Consider the following 18,763-nt stretch of genomic DNA (forward strand, 5'->3'; position numbering starts at 1 on the left):
AAAGTGTTATGGGAGAACCAGAAATTGAATCGTTGCTTAAAGATAGTTAACATTCATGAAAACGGTTTTAACATATTTTTCTATAAATCGTTAACGCCGCTAATTTGGAAACGAAGCATTTTCACCCTTTCGCGAATTTCATTTTATCAAAAAAAAACTAAATTAGCCCCAGAGAAAATATACTATTTGAGCATCTAACATTAAGTAATCAGATATATTATGTATGTAATCAGATATAATGAAGAAGAAATATTATTCTCATGAAAGACTCTGGAAAACTAAAATCCTAAAATTTATACTAAAAAATTTCGAAAATATTCAAAATTGACTTTACAGACAATGCGAGAGAACATCAAAACTACTTCACTGCTCCGGTTACAACATGCAAAGAAGCAAATGGCAGATACCGATCGAGTCGATCAACGTATCTTACAGAAGAAGGAAAGACTTAACATTGCCATTATAATATAGTAATTAAATATATGTAAAATACTACTGCAGAACAATTGCAATTGGAAAAACATCTGTATCAAAATATGCCATATTTGCTACCACAACTTGGTCCTTCAAATGTATTGTATCTTTATTGTTAAAGCTAAGATAGCCGAATTATTTTTAAGGATATCGAGATTTCGAATCTTTAAGAATAATTTACTTGCGACAATAAAAATGAATGTTCACATATTTTTATCGTCGCTACCGCTATTGGGAAGTGGTAATGGGTAGTTTTAACGTAGTTATTAATTTATGCCGTTTTGTCATTTTGCTTGATAGCAAGTGCCATGATGTCTGAACTGAGTAAATTATTTATTTATTATATTATCTTGTATTTAAAAATCGCATTTGAATTTTGAATCGAAACGTGTGCAATTCCTACTGTATTAAAATAAACGAAATATCATAAAGTGTGTTTTACTATTGAGTATTTTGATTCCAGGAGCCTTATAAACCTTTGCGCGTTGTTCATCAATTGCATATAAAAAAGGAAACCTTGGTGCAAAACAAAGACAATAATTTAAAAAAATCAATTTAAGCGACTGCCGTTGTCTTGGAAATAATTTAATATCACTGTATTTACAATATAATATTATACAAATGTTTCTTAACTAACTTTACAACAAAGTCATACTTCATCTGAACTACATTCATGCATCACAGTTACAGTTGTAACGTTAATTCCTTTTAAGGTAGATCTTGTGCTACTTTGCCTCTGGAAAATGCCCCTGGGTGTTCTGGTGCTCATTTTGTGATGAAAGGATGAATTTCGTTTCTTCCTCAACCATTTACAGAACAAAATTTCACGCATTCCCCTAAAATAAATAAATTATATCCCTTTTCTAATTGCAAATTCTTTGACTTTCGAGAATTCTATAACTTACCTTCGAAAATTCTTGGACAGAAAAGCGTAGAGTAAAGGATTAACACTAGAATTGAAGTAAGTACACAAGGCTGTTAAAGGTGTTAGAACGGCGCTGAAATTTGAGTTTCCTTGGTAGTTAGGTGACCAATACTGCCACATTTTTCTAGCATGAACCGGCAGATTGCAGATTGCAAAAGCCCCAACCTAAATTAAAAAACGAATTATTTCAAAATATAAAATAAATCGCTCTAAAAGTTGGACATAGAAAACAATTAGTTACCATAATGATTAGCATTTTGATTACTCCTTTCCTTGCTTTGAGCACGTTTTCACTGTAGGCGGGACTGTTTCCATTACTAGCGTGAGTCGAGCTTCCAGAGGTCCGAATTTGAAGTTGTGGCTTGGAATATGGAGATTGTGGAGTTCCACAAGGAGTTGCTCCATTGGTAGTGATCGACTGAAATGCGTAAAAAATGGTATTTTTATATAGAAGTAGGTAAGCATGTTTTCTGATTTGAAATATTTTCGAAGTGGACTAGGCTGAAGAAATGAAATAGTTTTAAAGTACTTAGGGTGATTTTTTGAAAATGATTTCATCCTGACGTTTGCTTATAGGAGTGGCTTGCGGCCTCAGATGTGTTTCGCTCAAGAGCTTTATATGTGTAATCTGTAGAACGGAACACATCTGACGAAGCGAGTCACTTGTGTTTGTGAAACGTTAGGAACAAATTCTTATCCACAACGGCCAAAAATAGCCAGAAACGAACCAGTTTCAGATTGAATTGTGCTAAATAACTCCTTCAAAGTGGATGTAGAAACTTTAGTTGCCAAGAGCGGAGACAATAAGGAAACTCTTGTAAATGTTTGCCGTTGATGCTTTCCTTTAATACAAACTTTGCGAAATGCGTAAATAGCTTCAGGGTATTAAAGGGAGTTTTGCAGATTAGAGAAAGACTTTTGTAGCATAGGCACGGTGTTGTGCTTAGCCTGCCGAAAGTGAATCGAATTTTTGCAAAGCAAGCAAAATCCTAATAAACAGTAGTATTTCTATTTTTACTTTGGTTTGTTCATTATTTTTAAGTTTCATTTTTTAGAAAATGTTTTAGAAAATTATTTGGTTGCTCGATTTGTCGATTTGACTGCTAAATATTTTTTTATATTTCTGGAAGATATTTGAAGAATTTTAAATTTTAATATGTACCTATATTTTTTATCTACAACACTGAAATTTCGATGTGTAAACTAAAACTTTTTACCGCTTGAAAATTTCTTTTCACTTATGAACAATAAGTGCACTATAATGGTGCGTTCAGACCTCACGAGCCGCGCCAGATCCGAGCCTGAGCTGCGGCAAAATATCTTTAATGTTGCGTCAAAACACCGACAGACAATTAATTTTCTCTCGATTTTTGACGAAATATCAAGAAAATTTGTACCGATCAGGCTCGGATTAAATTTTCATTTTTCAATTACTAATGTTATAATCCGATTTCTCCAAATCTGGTTTTTTTTTGTTATCTCCGCATATATGACAATTATTTGTTGTTTTCTTCTTTCTACTTTCGGAAGAATAAAAATTAGAATCATTAGTGATATCGGACCAGTGTTCAATAATTTGAATAAGTAAGAATATGATATTTGTTTGTTTATAATATTCAAATATGATCAACAATGATTGAAAATAGTTCTTTTATGAGTCTATTGAAAATGCGACTTTGGTTTCTATTCATTATTACATAACTTGATTCAGTAATAATATTACTTCTATAAGTTTGATAAGTTTTGAAACTTACGTTTTTTTATCAGTAGCTTCTATAATTTGTTCCAAAGAAACTATTTTTTGTTGTTGCGTTTACTCTTCTTGACTTGTATTTAGAAAATATCCATCCACATTTTCCTACTAATTATCTGAATTGTGGATGTTTTTATATCAGAATCATACAACCATTAATTTACTGTTTTCAAGGCAAAGAACAAAAGAAACTACTAACGTCAATGGAAACATTAATTGAAAAAATAGAACGAACTTAACAGAAGTTCGTCACACAATGATCTTGCTGAGAGAATTAAAAACTTAAAATGATTCCTGTTCCTACTTCTCTTCATATTTCTCGTTCCATAGTGTAGTTATTTTTTGCTGGACTTTATATAATCTTCACTTTATGTCATGATTGAATTTTATTATTACACTAGTTTTAAATAATGAAATAATAACCAATGAAAAAATCCTTAATGCTTACCTTGTCATTCCTTTTGCGCGACGATTGTTGTCTACAGAGCGTTTTATACTGACTACTATTTGAAGATGCGTCCAGCTGCTTTTTCAGTTGCTGACTGCTATGCCAAAGACAGACAGCAATGCGGCTGTACAACAACTTAAAAGTAAACAATATAATTATATCGGGGATTTACAATTAATAAATTAAAAATTGCATAGCATATAAAATTAAATTAATGATGTTGAAATGATTCAAGTGTCGCTAACCGATGTATTATTTGCTAACTGATAACAGAACATATTCACATTATCGCTGCTTTCTTTCATAATCTCTAACTGATCCAACCGTAAATGATCCAAAACTGAATAAATGGAACACACTTTTGCAATTAATCGGTTAATCAAATTGTGATTGATTTAGAACGCAGTTTTTTCATTGGAATATTATAAAAAAAGTTCTTAAGTTTTCCTTTAAAATGTATGATGAATGAGCAAAAAACTCAATCACGATTTTTGTTATGAATTTATAGATTACAGTTTTATTATAAATATGAAGTTAGTACTTTATAGAAACGTAATAGAAAGTCTGTGGCACAGTGGGACACCTTTCTTTGAATAGTTTGTTATTGTTAATTAGTTCTAAACAATTTTTATGTTCGTTAAAATATCTCTTTTCAAACTTCAAAGATAAGTAACATTATAATTTCGGTGAGAGTGAAATGTTATAGTTATATTAATCCACTCACTGCTTCGGCTCTATTTAGAAGTTCTAGAAACTTGAATATATAGGTACAGTTTTGCAATGTATTTGCAAAGTTTTCTCTATATATAGAAATAATATATGGAATATATAAATGTAAATTCAGCTTCCTGAAGATCCAAACTATAAGTTTAACACCTAAAGGATTTTATTTGCAGAAGCGCTAATTTCGGAACAGTTCCGGACGGAAGTTGTATAACTATTGCGACTCTTAAACATTAACAGTGCAATAGTTAATTTTTAATTTTACTCCTTATTCCCTAATAAAGTCAACATTGTACAGATGAATCAACGCTTTATTGAAAATGCCAGAAAAATTTAGCGCCAGTAGAACGTGTTGCAATAAAAGCCAGCAGTGTTAAGTCTGCTGGAAACCATTTAAGCAACCGATTACATCCGAAATCTCATTTTACTAGAAATATTTCATGGGATTCATATTTTCGGTTAAATGTTATTTCGTTTTTGCAATCTGGTGAGCTTGCAAGCAAAAGTTGCTTTAACAGACTGGGGAAAAGACGCTGAAATGCCCTATTTATTCAAATTGCCTTTCTTTAGTCGAGAGTCATGAAAAGAAAGGTTTGCCGGGAAAGTTTGCTAGAGCCATCGTCGAATACTACGAGAACTATAATAGGAAGCACTAAAACGAATGTATTATTTGCAAGCAATTTAAGAGAACAAAATGCCCATTTTGCTTATCACCCATAAATATTGCACAGGACTGAAAAATGCTAACTAAAAGGACCTAGAGTCACATGTGTCGTAGTTCAATCGTTTGCGATCTTGGTGTACCTAGTTTGCAAAACGAGCAGGCGAAATAGTTTGATAAAATAATTCGAAATATTGCACTTACATGAAAGATAATATCTCGCTAGTCTGTTAATAAACACATGTTCGTCCTCAACAGCAATAATGTGATATGAATGGCGAAAATAATAAAAACTTTGCACTGAAAAATAAAGTTAAGAGAAACGATCAACCCGAATAATATTAGTAAAAACAGAGTATAGAATTCCTCGACAATCCTTGCCGCAAGTGAAAGTTACGCAGTTTAGAAGAGAAGAGACTACCGTGTATAGTGTAGGACATCCTTATGCGATTGCAAGCAATATTTTTGGTGTTTTAATAGCGTTGATTTATAAGTTTATGATATTTTATTAAAAATAGAAAATACTGCAGTTCCAGTTATTTTAAGAAGCAGTTTTTCTATAAGCTGGAAACTTTAGCTGGAACAAATGCGAAAACTGGAAGGTGGATAATATTTCTCAAAATTTCCTAAGCACCTCAAAATTTTATTACACTTTCCTACATCTTGACAAAAAAATATAGCCTTTAATGGGTAGTTGAAACCACTTTCACATGTTTTTTTTTTATAATGCAGCACTCGGAGAGTTGAAGGAATCTATAATAAATAAATCCTATAAACTAAAATATTTAAATTAATTAAAATTATTTTACATGTAACTATGTCTCAATTAATAATTTTGGTATTCAGCATTAAAAGATTAAAAGTATGGAGTATTGGTTAAAAAAATTGATTAACTTTGTAAATGCACTGTCTAACATATTATGAGTATATTTTGTAACAAGAGCATTGACTGAATAAGAACGTGGGCCAGCAAGGCCTTTCAATCGAAGAAAATAAAAGCGGGATAATATGTAAACGAGAATGCCTATTGGAGTTGGAGACCGGAAATAATTATAGATAGAAATTCTCGATATGTATTATTTCTCAATATAAAAACCATTTGCAAATATGTAAGAATCATCTAGTGCTTCCAGCTAAGAGCACTGAAGACCCTTTCATTTTCAAAAAAAGTTTCAATGTTAATTATTAAAAAATAATAGACAAACCGCTAAAAACATGTTAGTTGATTCTTGATTTTCATCTGGTTGGTAACGATTTTCCAAGAACAGAAAATAGACATTAATTTTTGCCTAATTTTTTAAAAGATCGAAATTGGGGCAATTATTGAAGTTAAATGTATAAATGGATAAATGGATGTTTGGCTTTCAGACGCCAGCGTTTGAATCAACTGCAGACTTAGCGGCAATTTGGAAAGTTTCAAGTAAAATTTAAATTTCAAAATTTACTGATCTTATTAAGTTTAAATTAACAAACTTCTTAAGTTTAAATGTAGAGCTGAACAATGTTAAAAAGAGAGAATCAAGGTGAACAGTTAAACTTTTTTGTTAAAAAACTAATTATTTGGAAACACTTCTCTTCATATTCTCAAAACTGAACACTAGCTCGATCTTTGTCTAAATAATTTCCTGTAGGTATTGGGATGAATGGTTTCAACTTACACGAATAATTACTATAGCAATATGTTTTTCAACAAAAATTCCTAAATATTTTGCTTTGATTTTTTTTCTATTTCAGTCAAATGTACACTTTGTTCAATATTTGCTTGAGCCAAAAATATTCTCCTGCCTTTTTATAGGTTAGTCAATAATCTTGCCTGAACAAATATTTGAGTTGACTTTAATATTTAAGGTGATTAGGATTAATACTGAGTAAGATTATGTCGATTTAGGTGCTTTCTAAGCCTGGAAAATCCGACAAAGCTCCTGTATATAAAGAAAACTATATATAATTTTTGCTCCTCATTGTCAAGTTTGCAAAAGCTAAAGCCTTCCTAACTATAATAGCAACAAAAAAAAACGTCTTCAGAAACTGCAGCTAATATTTCAGTATATATGGTAATTGGAATAGAAACTCGAGAAACGAGAAATCAAATTAAAGTTCTTAAAACAAAAAAGCTTAGAAACAGATATAGCGAGAAGCCGAAAAAATCTACTTACCGACATTACGCCCAAAGGAACGACATAGAAGAGGCCAAAATGAATCATATCGAACCATTTTGAGTTGTAAAGTTGCCGATTTAAAATGCAAACTGTTTCATTGCCATTCAGTATAGCGCTGGCAAAAATTAATTTTGGAATGCTGTATAGTACGCACAAGGTCCATACGATACATATTATAATCTGAAAAATAAAACGCCACAAAAACTTAGCATTAATCGTGAAATAATTATACTATTTTTTCGCTTGTAATAGGACCTTTCACATGTTTTTTAAGCTTTAGATAATTCAAACCTGTTCTCGTTAGGTTTGCATGCAATATTTTTACACTATGCATGAGTTACGCATCATTTACAAAATGTACGTTTGATTCCCAGAAAAATATGACTTCAAATATCGTTCAGATTCATATTTATTTAATTTATATAAGTGTATTTCATTTTAATTAAGATATTATAAAACAGCGCTCCAAAAGCTTGAAAACTGTATCTTATCGGCGCCTAAAACCTAATGATGCTGTTATTATTGATCGGTTATTGATTTATTTTCTAGAAACCTTTAATTTGAGAGTTTTACCCGTATATTCTAGGAAAAGATAGCAAACTAATCTCGGTGGCTTACCTTCAATCTATTCGCTGTCAATATCTGTTTGCACTTAATGGGATATAAAATAGCAAAGTACCTCTCCGTGCAAATCACTACCAAAATGAAAATGCTTGCTGTATTACTTAGTGATTGAATAAACATGTACATTTTACATAAAAAGTTTCCCAGGATCCAACTGGAAAAAATAATATAAAAGTTTAATTAATTGCATGAATTTATTGTATTATAATAAACAATGCAATATGTATCAAATGGGAAAAATAACATATCAATATAATAGTTTTAAAACAAAAATGAAACTGGATACAAACCAAATCATAAAACGTATTAGATTTTAGAAAGTTTCAATCCATGGTTCTGAATCACTCTGTATATGTATATTTTTCTATACTGAACTGCTTTAAACTTTACATATCGGAGTATAGCTTAATATAAATGTTAAATATAAATAACAGTTCAAATTAATAAATCAGGTTCATTGCGTTAAATAAAAAAATAACTATTTTAGAGTTTATAAACCCAATGTATAAATCACCTGCTTGGTAGTGTAACAATCCAAACACATACATTTATTATTAATTCAGTTTCCTCAAAATTACCTGCAATGCAGAGTCATGCCGTTTGAAAGTTATGGATGCTGAAAATTTACACTTTCACAGCTGATAAATATTAATATTCTGTATTTTACTTTAGGGCTTTTAAACGCTTAAATTGTCACCCAGTGCCTGCACTCATGAAACGACATGACAGTTAAAGAATATCTTCTATGTAAAATGACAAAGGGTGTCTCATTATTTCGCGATTATTCTTCAACTATCTTATTAAATTTCAATTTATATTTGCAATTAATATCGTATAATTTGTGATAAAAACATTTTCCTTACTAAATTGCGTATCATTCAATACAATTATCCATTAATGAAATACTCGTTAAATTGAAACATACTGGCTACTTACTTACCTATCTATCATGTAGATTAGAAGGTTTTGGTAGATACAGAATAGTGCCACGCATAAATCTGCGCCTGCTAAATTAGCTAGGAAGAAATTGGTGATTGATCTTAGTCGTCGGCTTAGCATTACCACCAGGATAACCAATAGATTTCCTGGAAAAAAATAATTAGATTACAGACCAATATAATAACATTTAAGTCTAAAAAAGGAAAATTTGAATTTTTTCTAGTATATAATCAAATGTAACAAATTATTACTATATTCTAGCTGTAACTATTACTCATTTAAAATTTATATCTCTTAAACGAATACAGTCCAGATTAAGAAAGTTTAAGCTAAATATTTAGTTTTAAAGATTAATTTTTCTCTCAAACACAAAATACCACTACTAGATAAGATGCACTTGAGACCAACTTATCGCATTGAAATTCGTTCTGTTTGCCCCCGTGTACGTTTAGCCTCAAAAGCATAATCCAGATTTCTTTTTAGTGCAATTAGCGTGCATACAGTCGACGCATTTGCATCTCCATTCTCGATGAAATTATGATTCCTTTGGTTTTCTTAAATAAACGCCGCTTTTCATTAAGTCGTATGTATGATGGGATTAACTACAAAGTGAAATATTTCGTTTATAGACCACTTTTTATAGAACACAGTTTTTCACCAGGACCACCACCACAGACTGGCTCAAACATGCAAAACCTTTATATTTTAAACAATTTTAATACAGTCGGGCATTCTTGAGCAGCTCCAAATTCCTCACTCACATTCAGCCAGGAAGGAAAAACTTTACAAAGGTTCTTGCCGTTAAATTGGCTAAAGAGAAACTTACTAGGAAGATGTAAGTGTAATGTTAATCAATGTAAGAGTAAAGTACAGTAAGTACAATATTCCGTTTTAAGTGGTATTTTAATCGACTTTATCTCATTTGATTTAAGAGTACCCGACTTTCATTTCAATCTGCGTCCATATAGCGGTATAAAAACTATATAAAATATAGTTTTATATAGTTTATACAGAACACATTTTTAAAGATAGAGAATCCGATAAATGGCCAAAATTGGGCAGAATTCGATTGCCTATTTATTACCGTTTTCAAAATTTAAGTACCCGACTTGGTTCCTGAAATATCCTGAAAAGACAAGAAATCGACACTTTTTTAGTTATCACTTATTACGTAAACTGCGTAACTTAGAAACAAAGTTAAAACTGCCCTTAGTACAACTTTTTGCGAATCCAATTAACTAGCACTCGATATCATAGTCAACTTGATTTACGAGATAAAAAATAAACTTATGGTTTTTTAAATGGTAGTCATAGTTGGCTGTGGGCCTTTTAAAATCCTTATTTTGTTCTGAATTTAACGATATAATTGTTTGTATGTTTTCCTCATTTTGTTGCCGTAAAACTTCAAAAGAAGATGAAAAATGTGTAGTAGGCTATGGAAACAAGAACTATATTATCACACAAAGCACAAAACAATAATAAATCGTTTAAATTAAATGTTCAAATTGACTTCCGTTTACGTCCAGGCATWTTTTGGCATCTTCACATTCAACTCGTGAGTTGTGTGAAGGTGCACTATCATGTTGRAAATATGCCAATTTTCGATACAATGCTAACGGAAAACTATTCAACATGTCTTCAAGTTCATTTGGTAAAAAGTGTAAATATCTTTCCATATTTAAATTGTGATTATAAAAGAATGGATCAATAAATTTATCACTAAAAATGCCTCACCAGACATTCAGAAAAAAAGCACCTTGATCTCGCCTATTTTCAATTAGATGATGATTTTCATTAGCCCAGTAAACAGTATTGTGTCCGTTAATTATTTCATTTTTGTTTTGTGCTTTGTGTGATAATATACATCTTGTTTCCATAGCTCACTACACATTTTTTATCTTCTTTTAAAGTTTTACGGTAACAAAAGGAGAAAAAACATTCAAACAGTTATATCATTAAATTCAGAAAAAAATAAGGATTTTAAAAGGCCCATAGCCAACTATGATTACGATTTAAAAAAGCATAAGTTTATCTTTTATCTCGTAAATCAAGTTGACTATGACAACGAGTGCTAGTTTATTGAATCCAATACAAAAAGTTCTACCAAAGACAATTAACATGTTTTCTAATTTAAGCAGTTTACGAATTATATGATAATTAAAAAGTGTTGATTTCTTGCCTTTTCAGGATATTTTAGAAACCAAGTCGAGTACCTAAATCTTGAAAACGGTAATGAATAGGCAATCGAATTCTGCCCAATTTTGCCCATTTCACGGATTCTCTATCTTTAAAAATGTAGAAGTTACCCATACAAAGGTTCAGGAAATGGCCACCCTGTATACACCATACAGAAAGGTGATATATACATGTTGTTTCAACAAAGTTTTTTTAAATATCCTTTTTATAATATATCAATAAAGTATAGATTTTTTTATGGGAAAACGTCTTCTTCTTTTAGTCTTTCAGCTCATGTTATTACCGAAATTTACTGTTACATTTAGACTGAAGAAAATAAAACCGAATTAATTTTCTTTACATTTTCTTTTCTGTATCCTCCAGTATTCTATAAGGGCCAAGGAAGGGATCGGAATCGGGATTCTATAGTTTGTCTTGTTAGGCCAAGCGAGTTCAATTGGGTAAATTGAGCCTGGAGCTTTCCTGGATTTATTGCAGAATTTTAGCTGTTCTTGTCATTTCTTTGCGCTCCTACAGAAGTTCGTTGGATTGATTCTATAGTGGATTCTCCAGATGTTTTATTATTTCCTGCGTAGTGTAATCTGTTTGGTTTTCTGTATGTATTTTTAAATTTTTTAAAAATTATAAAATAAATGTTTTTTTAAATGTTTGTTGCATTTTTGGAGCCGAAACATTTGTCTTTTAATGTAAATTATTTGTAATGTTCAGTTTATTCAGTATTTCGCACATGATTTGTAAATTTTAATTTTTTGTTCGACTGTTATCCCCAAGTTTTTAAAGTCGTTACTGGATTTACTTTTGTGATCATTTGCTATCTTTGTTGGAAAATTTTAAACCTCCATTAACTGTCTTATTTTGACGTCTTCGGATGTTAAACCGCTGTATTAAAAATGCAATTTATTTTCAAACTTCTTATTAAAAAACACTACAGTACTTAGCACATTGAAATGTTACTATTTTATACAATCATTTTTCTACTATTTATTAATATAACTGGAAAAGCCCCGAACTTAATATTAGTAGCCATGCGACTTCCGAAAAATTTTAGAAAATATTTGTGTTGAAAACTAAAATAAAGCTTTTGAAACAATGTCTTATCAAAGCAAACACGTTAAAGAATAAAAAAAGCATTTAAAATTATAATGTATATTCGATTGGAAAGTGCTTTTGATATTGTTTTTGATACTATTATTTACTTTTTACCTTTGCCTTGGATAGAGTTTTTCTCTGCAATAAAATTAAAAACATATTTAGCAGTTATAATGTTATGTATGTATATTTTGTCTTGTAATCTGTCTCGTTTTGGGTTTATATTGGTTAGTTTTTCGTTTGGCTTTAGTTTTGTGTTCCTGTAGTCTACATATCAGTTGTTTACAGAAGGGTTTTGCAATTTCGTGCAAGTATTTCGCACATGTTTGAAACTTTTTTGAGTTTTAGTTTATTTTTGTGATCATTTGCTATTTTGTTGGAACATTTGGAATTTCAGTCCAATTTGAGTGTGATCTCCGTTAGTGTTTCTACGTTTTTCAACACCATTTTGGGTGGCTTCTAAGAATTCATGTTTTGTCTAATTATTATTTTTATATAAACTATGACTTTTCTTTCCCACTTTTATTTCCTTATCTTCTATTTTTCACTTTTTTTTGAGACTTTAAAGCATTTTCAATTCAATTCAAATGAAACCCCTGTTTCAATAGCATTTATTAAATTCGCTGTAATATTTGAATTAACTTTTGTTAAAGTTGTTCTTCGAATTCTTGAAGTGGTTCGAAACACAAGAATAATATTTCGGAAAATTATCCTAAGCAAACCTTAAATTTTAACGTTCACTTTAAAAATTACCATTTCATTCGAGGACCCGTCAAAGATCCACTTTTGAGGCCCTTAATTAACACATTACTTTAAACAGGACGCTGGAAAAAATCATCGTAATTGCATTTTATTATTAATTGCATATTAAATCATTTTAAATGCTGTGGAAAAAGTAGGTGCACTTAAAATCCTATGAGGAAAGGAGCAGACCCGTTTAAAAAAAATGGGCTTTTTGTGAAAACTTGCTGACTTTGCCAAGGTTGAAATATTCTAGTCTTTGTTACGACAAACGAAATCAGTGTGAGGTTGATAAGTACGACTTATCTTCTCGTTTATTTAAATTTTGAAGTGCGCTCTCGGGCCCAGAAGATTTGCATTTAAATTGACAAACTCTTCAAAAATGCATACTAACCAGTTTACGTTTTGCAGCAACAGACACTTTTTAAAAGAAAAGAACAGTAATAACCCAAAGTTCACCGATCTCATTGTTGTGGGATGCATATCGCATAATTCTACGTCTTATTTTGCGTCATTTATTTCTTCATCATGTTTCCAATTATCAATAAATTTCAGATCGCCATAAATTATATTTTTATTGCTCGGATTTGAACAACATTTTAAGTATGTCGCTCTCGATGAGCGAATGATTGATGGATAATGAATCACAGTTAAGCTTAATTTCACATAATATTAGAAAAATCAATTATCTTGATTGAAATATTTTGCAAATTATATAAATACTAGAAATATTGACCCTTGCGAGAAAAGGGTTAAGCAAAGAGAAACAGGGAACGAGAAATTAACATGAAAACGTGTTAAGTAAATAGATTATGCCTTAATTTTCCAAATTGCGGAAAAATGTTATTTCCATGCTTGAAAATAGGTGTGACAGGTCATTTTTCTGTAACGGGTTACAACGTTCCAGTTTTACCTTGGTCTTTTACCAGAGGTCAGAATACCGGGTGACAAAAAAGTTAAAACCGTTTTTTGGATATCGCCGCAAGTGGCTTTTTCTACAACTTGATCAAAATCTGATGGGACATTTGGATTTCTTATGCTCAAAAACCCCTGTATACCAAATTTCGTTAAAATATGCAGCTCCGTTCAAAGTAGAATAACGAAAAACTGAAATTAAAATGTAACTTTGACGCCCTGTATGTCGGCAACCGTCAACTTTCGGACTAAGGTAAGTTGTGTTAAATCATCATATTTTCACCCCAGAAAATCAATAAAAAGAAACCATGTGTGAAAATGTCTGCGTATCACGCTACATGTGTTTTTTCGAGGTTTAGTGAGTTTTATTTCAATTTAATTTTATCTTAATTGAAGCCCTGCACTAGTCAAATTTTTTTGATACATGTTTATTTCCAGGCAATTGCCTGGATACAAAAAGTTCATTGCAATTAATCGAATACTTATAGGTGGAATATTGGTACAAGAAGAACAGTAAGAATGGGTCATTTTGAGGTAGAGTTTATTCACCGAGCTCCAGAAGGACCTTGGCGAACACTTCTTCGAATGGCTTCTTCCTGTGTCAACCGATAGTGGAGCAAAACGTTGTTTTTGATCGACCGATGAAGCCAATTTCACACGACATTTCATATTAAACAGCAGAAAAAAACTTGTTTGGGCGGAAGAAAATTTGCAGTCAATACTTGCTCGTAATATGTGGACTGGCACTGTTGAGGACCAATTGGTTGGGCCATAACATCATCGTTAATCTGCGGATGTTTTCTACAATACATCCTGCCAAAACGTCTTAAAAATTCTTCTGTTTGGATCCAATGTTTGGACAACATTGGATGCGAGCAGAAAAGGTGTCGTGATCCCCTAGGACACCTTTAAGGTCTAAGACATTTAGTTTTCCTTTGTGAGGACACGTAAAGCTTATTGTTTATGCAGCGCTAGTCGAAACATAGAATCTGTGTGATGTTTCAGATTAATCAGAACAACTATCAAATTATCAGTTGAGTCCGCAGAAACTATGAACCATGTTTGGAACAGGTGCAATCACGTCCAAGGACCACACTTTGAACAATAGCAATTCTATAAGTGTTTTTATGTACAACTAAATTAAAATACTAGATAACATATTTTGCACATAACGATCTAAGCGGTATAAGACCGTATTCCTCATTAACGGGGCATTTTCGGACATTGGTTCTTAAAATCAAATGTCTCGTATTGCTGTACTGGAAAATCGCCATTTGTTTGAACCTATAGCTAGGAATCCCCCTGTATGAATGCTAATTTTGCAAGAAATACCTTCTATACCACAAATGTGTTTAAAAAACCTAAAAATATAAAACAGCTTCTTTGGACCAGTAGTAAAATAGCAGTTTTCACGAAAAGTGAATATATAAATCTATAAATCTTAAAAATAGTTATCCTAATTGGTGCGTCAGATACGCATATAGCAGAGAAAACATAATAAAATTTATTACTGGTGAATTTTTCACTCTCTTTTAATTGTTACCTGTCCAAATATTTGGTAGTGTTATCAAGCTATTTTACTTCAGTCGTATATTTTGATTAATGATTACTAAGAATTGTAGCCAAAAATTGGGCATTTGCGAAATAAATCGTTACACAAAATTCGAGTGTTCTTATTATCCATACTGTATTGAACCACTATCAAACAATTTAACAATGTTAACACATTTTTGTTCAATTGAATAATTCGTTATCGCTCAAGATAACTTAATATCTCAAAATGCAATTGCTTGTAAAATTTTAGTAATTTCTTTGTAAATGAGCCTTAGTTAGCTCAACACTCGCGATAAAACATTCGAGTGTATACTGGTAAATTGGCAAAGTCGGTTACCTTAATAAGTACTTACACAGTTCAGTTGAATATGAGAAATGAAGCTATTTGGATTACTATTTATCATGTTTTGTTCTACTTGGACAGGTAGAATTAATGTTTATATTATTATTGTATTATTAAGAATTTTTGCGTCATTACACAAAGTTAGATAACACCTGTACGCACTATTGCCAAAGAAAGAATTGGTGTTTCAAAATCCAAATAATTTCTGGGAGTAAATCTACCGGATTGATTCAGTTTTGGGTGAGGTTTTTCAGTTTACCAATTTTACCGAAACATGATATGACCACTTTGCAGAAATAATGCTCTTTTCTTCACATGTTTTACCTTGCTAACGCTTCTTCGATCAATTGCTTAAAAAGTATACTTTGTAATCTTTATAAATAAGATTTTATACTAAACAATGAAACGCATTTAATTTTAGATCTGCGACCCGAATATAATTGCAATATGTCCTTAGATGTAGTTGCTTCATGGAATTGTAATATTTAAACTGCGCCAATCTCGTTCTGAAGTATTATTTGCGACAAGCATGATTAACATCTTTTAATCTAATCGACTTGTAGAAAAAAAATACTGAAAGACAAGAATTGCTTGAACTCATTTGGGTGCATATAAGTAACAATTTTAGTGACACAAAAGTATTAAAACTGCAGAAATAAATAAAAAATACGTAAACTTTTGGCCTAAAAAGTCTCGTCTTCTGTGTGATGTTACCAGAAAGAAAATATGAATATGTTTTTTTATGTAAGCAAAACGTTATTAGACCTATTCCTTCCAAGGAGGTTCGGGCCTTAAATTTTGGTTATTTTTAAGCGGACATTTAAAACAATGCGATAATTGTGATCTACTAAATATGTCGCTCAGATCCTAAATACGTTATGTAGGTAATTACCCGCAACAACGTTAACATTCCTCAACAACATTTCATCCAAATTATTAATTCCAGCAAATTCAAGTGTGTCAATGAGATTATACTCTGAATGTAATTTAGTTTTATTTCTTAAGCTTCGAAGGCAAAATTTGATAAGGATAATTAGTCTAGTATGAGAACATACAGCTCGAAAATATAAATACCATATTTCGTTTACTACTAAATATGATTGCAAACGTTATATTTAGCATGGGCAGAGCTTTACAAAAAAGTGTTTTTCCCTAGGGCATACTTGCTTTCTAACTTGTGAAAAACAATCTGTAAACATAGAATTTGAATATTTAGTCGAATACACAATCATAATTGAAAAAGTCTGCAAAGAACCAAAGAATAAAAGGTGTTTTGCATACAAAATTAATTAATGGGTTTACAATTTTTTTACTTAACTTAATGTAAAATAGAAATCAATGTTCCACGCTTACTATATTTACTTCATATTTTGATAATTGATAAAATTGTTCTTGTAAGAGCCATAATTTAATGTAGCAAAGAAGAGGCTTATATAATTATTTCATTCGATATAATCGAAAATCATAAATCAATTAGTTTATATATTGAAACATTAAAGAATTATTAATTTGTTCCGATTACTCTCCAATTACTTCGAACAATAGGGAATTTTTGAACCAAAAAAGTTTTTGTATTTTAAATATATTATGTTTAAGACAGAATCAAATTTTTCTGAAATTTTCCTCCATTCTTGTATATGTAAATTTAAACTCTCGCATATAGTTAAACCGGTGGATGTTAAATATGCAACAATTTTGTATGCACAATGTGTTTCCAATTTTACATTATATCCTTTTTCAAATAAGAATTGTAACTATCATATCTAAAAGGAGAATACCCAACCACAATTAAGGTGTGCTTCTTATCTTTAACATTAATCTAATTAATCTACAATATCATATAAGTCATGAGATGCACATTTCAGAATATTTTAAATAGATAAGTGATAAGTTGATATTAAAGCTTATATGAGGTTTACGGAACAAATCGTGGATACGATGATTACAAATTAATTACAAAAATGTCGTATTGTTACCGACTACTGCTCAAACTACTATTCAAAAAAATACTTATTATTAAACCTTGAATTATGTCGACAAAATATGTTTTTAAATCCTGCATTTCTGCTGCTTTCCAAAAACAGCTTACATTTAAAACAGTGCGTCTGGAACACTTTTATACGATTTCAGCTAAAGAAATAAAAATATGTGACAGGTATTAAACACAGCTGCTTCACTTACTGCTTTATACATTTACATTTCCTAAATGCTTCCACCCTGGCTTTTAATCTATATCATCAACAAAAATAGTTAAGCAGTGTTTTGGAAATACGTGTTTCAAGTCAAGTTCAATAAAATTGCTTTCTGCATGTATTCTAACAATTTTAGAAGCCACACTTTAAAACTATCAGCCGTGCCTCATTGCCCATTGCATTTTACTAGCAATTTAATGGTACATTATACATGGATATAATAATTAGATTTTCTCCTTTGTTCTCAGGTTCAACCGATATTTATCAATCGATTGATTGCCCATGTGACTATAATACAATCATTAACTCATCGGATTTAAAATGTTTACGAGTTATTTATATCGATGGTAAGTAGAAAATGTCTACTGAGTGAAGATATCAATTTTCCCTCTAAAACTCAAAAAGAAAAGCATTATTTCTAGTATGCCGGACCTTGTACTTTACATAAAATTACTTTAAAACGTCCAAAAAAGATATAATTTAATTTTAGGAAAAGAATTGAAGTCAGCAAAAAAGTGCATAGATGCCTCAATCGATGAAAATGCTTGTGATAACTATAAAGAGAAATATTCACAAATAATTTTCTGCAGCTTTCTTACTAAAACCAAAACTAAGAGAAATATCCATCTGCAACACCCCATTTTGCCGGAAATAATAAATAATTTCATCACTAACGAATCCACGGATACCGAAGAACCATCAACAACAACAATCGGGTCCACTACTGATGAAACTACGGTAACCGAAGAACCATCAACAACAACAATCGGCTCCACCACTGATGAAACCATTGTCACTGAAGAACCATCAACAACTCCAGATGAATCAACTACTGATGAAACTACAGTAACCGAAGAACCATCAACAACAACCATCGGCTCCACCACTGATGAAACCACTGTCACTGAAGAACCATCAACAATTCCAGGTGGATCCACTACTGATGAAACTACGGTAACCGAAGAACCATCAACAACAACAATCGGCTCCACCACTGATGAAACCACTGTCACTGAAGAACCATCAA

The 18,763-nt window shown here is 31.2% G+C and overlaps 3 protein-coding genes across 13 annotated transcripts in view; 2 read left to right on the top strand and 1 right to left on the bottom strand.

Moving 5' to 3' along the window:
- Positions 1–905, top strand: part of LOC109536927 (hornerin) — a 36,723-nt gene extending 35,818 nt beyond the window's left edge. For all 3 annotated transcript variants that reach the window (XM_048663792.1, XM_019903406.2, XM_019903405.2), the window contains one exon: positions 337–905. In XM_048663792.1, coding sequence (XP_048519749.1) covers positions 337–466 — 130 coding nt within the window. In that variant the 3' untranslated portion in view covers positions 467–905. The remainder of the gene's footprint in view (positions 1–336) is intronic.
- Positions 906–1,045: 140 nt separating this feature from the next.
- LOC109536956 (trissin receptor) overlaps positions 1,046–18,763 on the bottom strand; it is a 93,871-nt gene continuing 76,153 nt past the window's right edge. For 2 of the 4 annotated variants that reach the window (XM_048663644.1, XM_048663645.1), the window contains exons 3-9: positions 8,708–8,852; positions 7,762–7,921; positions 7,141–7,323; positions 3,601–3,735; positions 1,641–1,817; positions 1,380–1,564; positions 1,046–1,310 (exon numbers count right to left, since the gene is read on the bottom strand). In XM_048663644.1, the coding sequence (XP_048519601.1) occupies positions 1,124–1,310; positions 1,380–1,564; positions 1,641–1,817; positions 3,601–3,735; positions 7,141–7,323; positions 7,762–7,921; positions 8,708–8,852 (1,172 nt within the window). In that variant the 3' untranslated portion in view covers positions 1,046–1,123. Of the gene's footprint in view, positions 1,311–1,379; positions 1,565–1,640; positions 1,818–3,600; positions 3,736–7,140; positions 7,324–7,761; positions 7,922–8,707; positions 8,853–8,957; positions 9,051–9,114; positions 9,295–18,763 lie in introns of those variants that run through there. The other 2 variants (XM_019903445.2, XM_019903444.2) reach the window with 2 other exon arrangements.
- LOC109546317 (flocculation protein FLO11-like) overlaps positions 15,456–18,763 on the top strand; it is a 4,990-nt gene continuing 1,682 nt past the window's right edge. For 2 of the 6 annotated variants that reach the window (XR_007280811.1, XM_048663639.1), the window contains exons 1-3: positions 15,460–15,625; positions 17,985–18,083; positions 18,227–18,755. Coding sequence is in view for 5 of the 6 variants with exons in the window: in XM_048663639.1 (XP_048519596.1) it covers positions 15,577–15,625; positions 17,985–18,083; positions 18,227–18,755 (677 nt within the window). In the remaining variant the exon portion in view is untranslated. Of the gene's footprint in view, positions 15,626–17,984; positions 18,084–18,226; positions 18,756–18,763 lie in introns of all 6 variants that reach the window. The other 4 variants (XM_048663641.1, XM_048663640.1, XM_048663643.1 and 1 more) reach the window with 3 other exon arrangements.

The sequence above is a fragment of the Dendroctonus ponderosae genome, unplaced genomic scaffold, assembly GCF_020466585.1.
Source record: "Dendroctonus ponderosae isolate FM_Combo_2020 unplaced genomic scaffold, Dpon_F_20191213v2 Dpon_F_20191213_2, whole genome shotgun sequence".
Classification (NCBI taxonomy): Eukaryota; Metazoa; Arthropoda; class Insecta; order Coleoptera; family Curculionidae; genus Dendroctonus; species Dendroctonus ponderosae.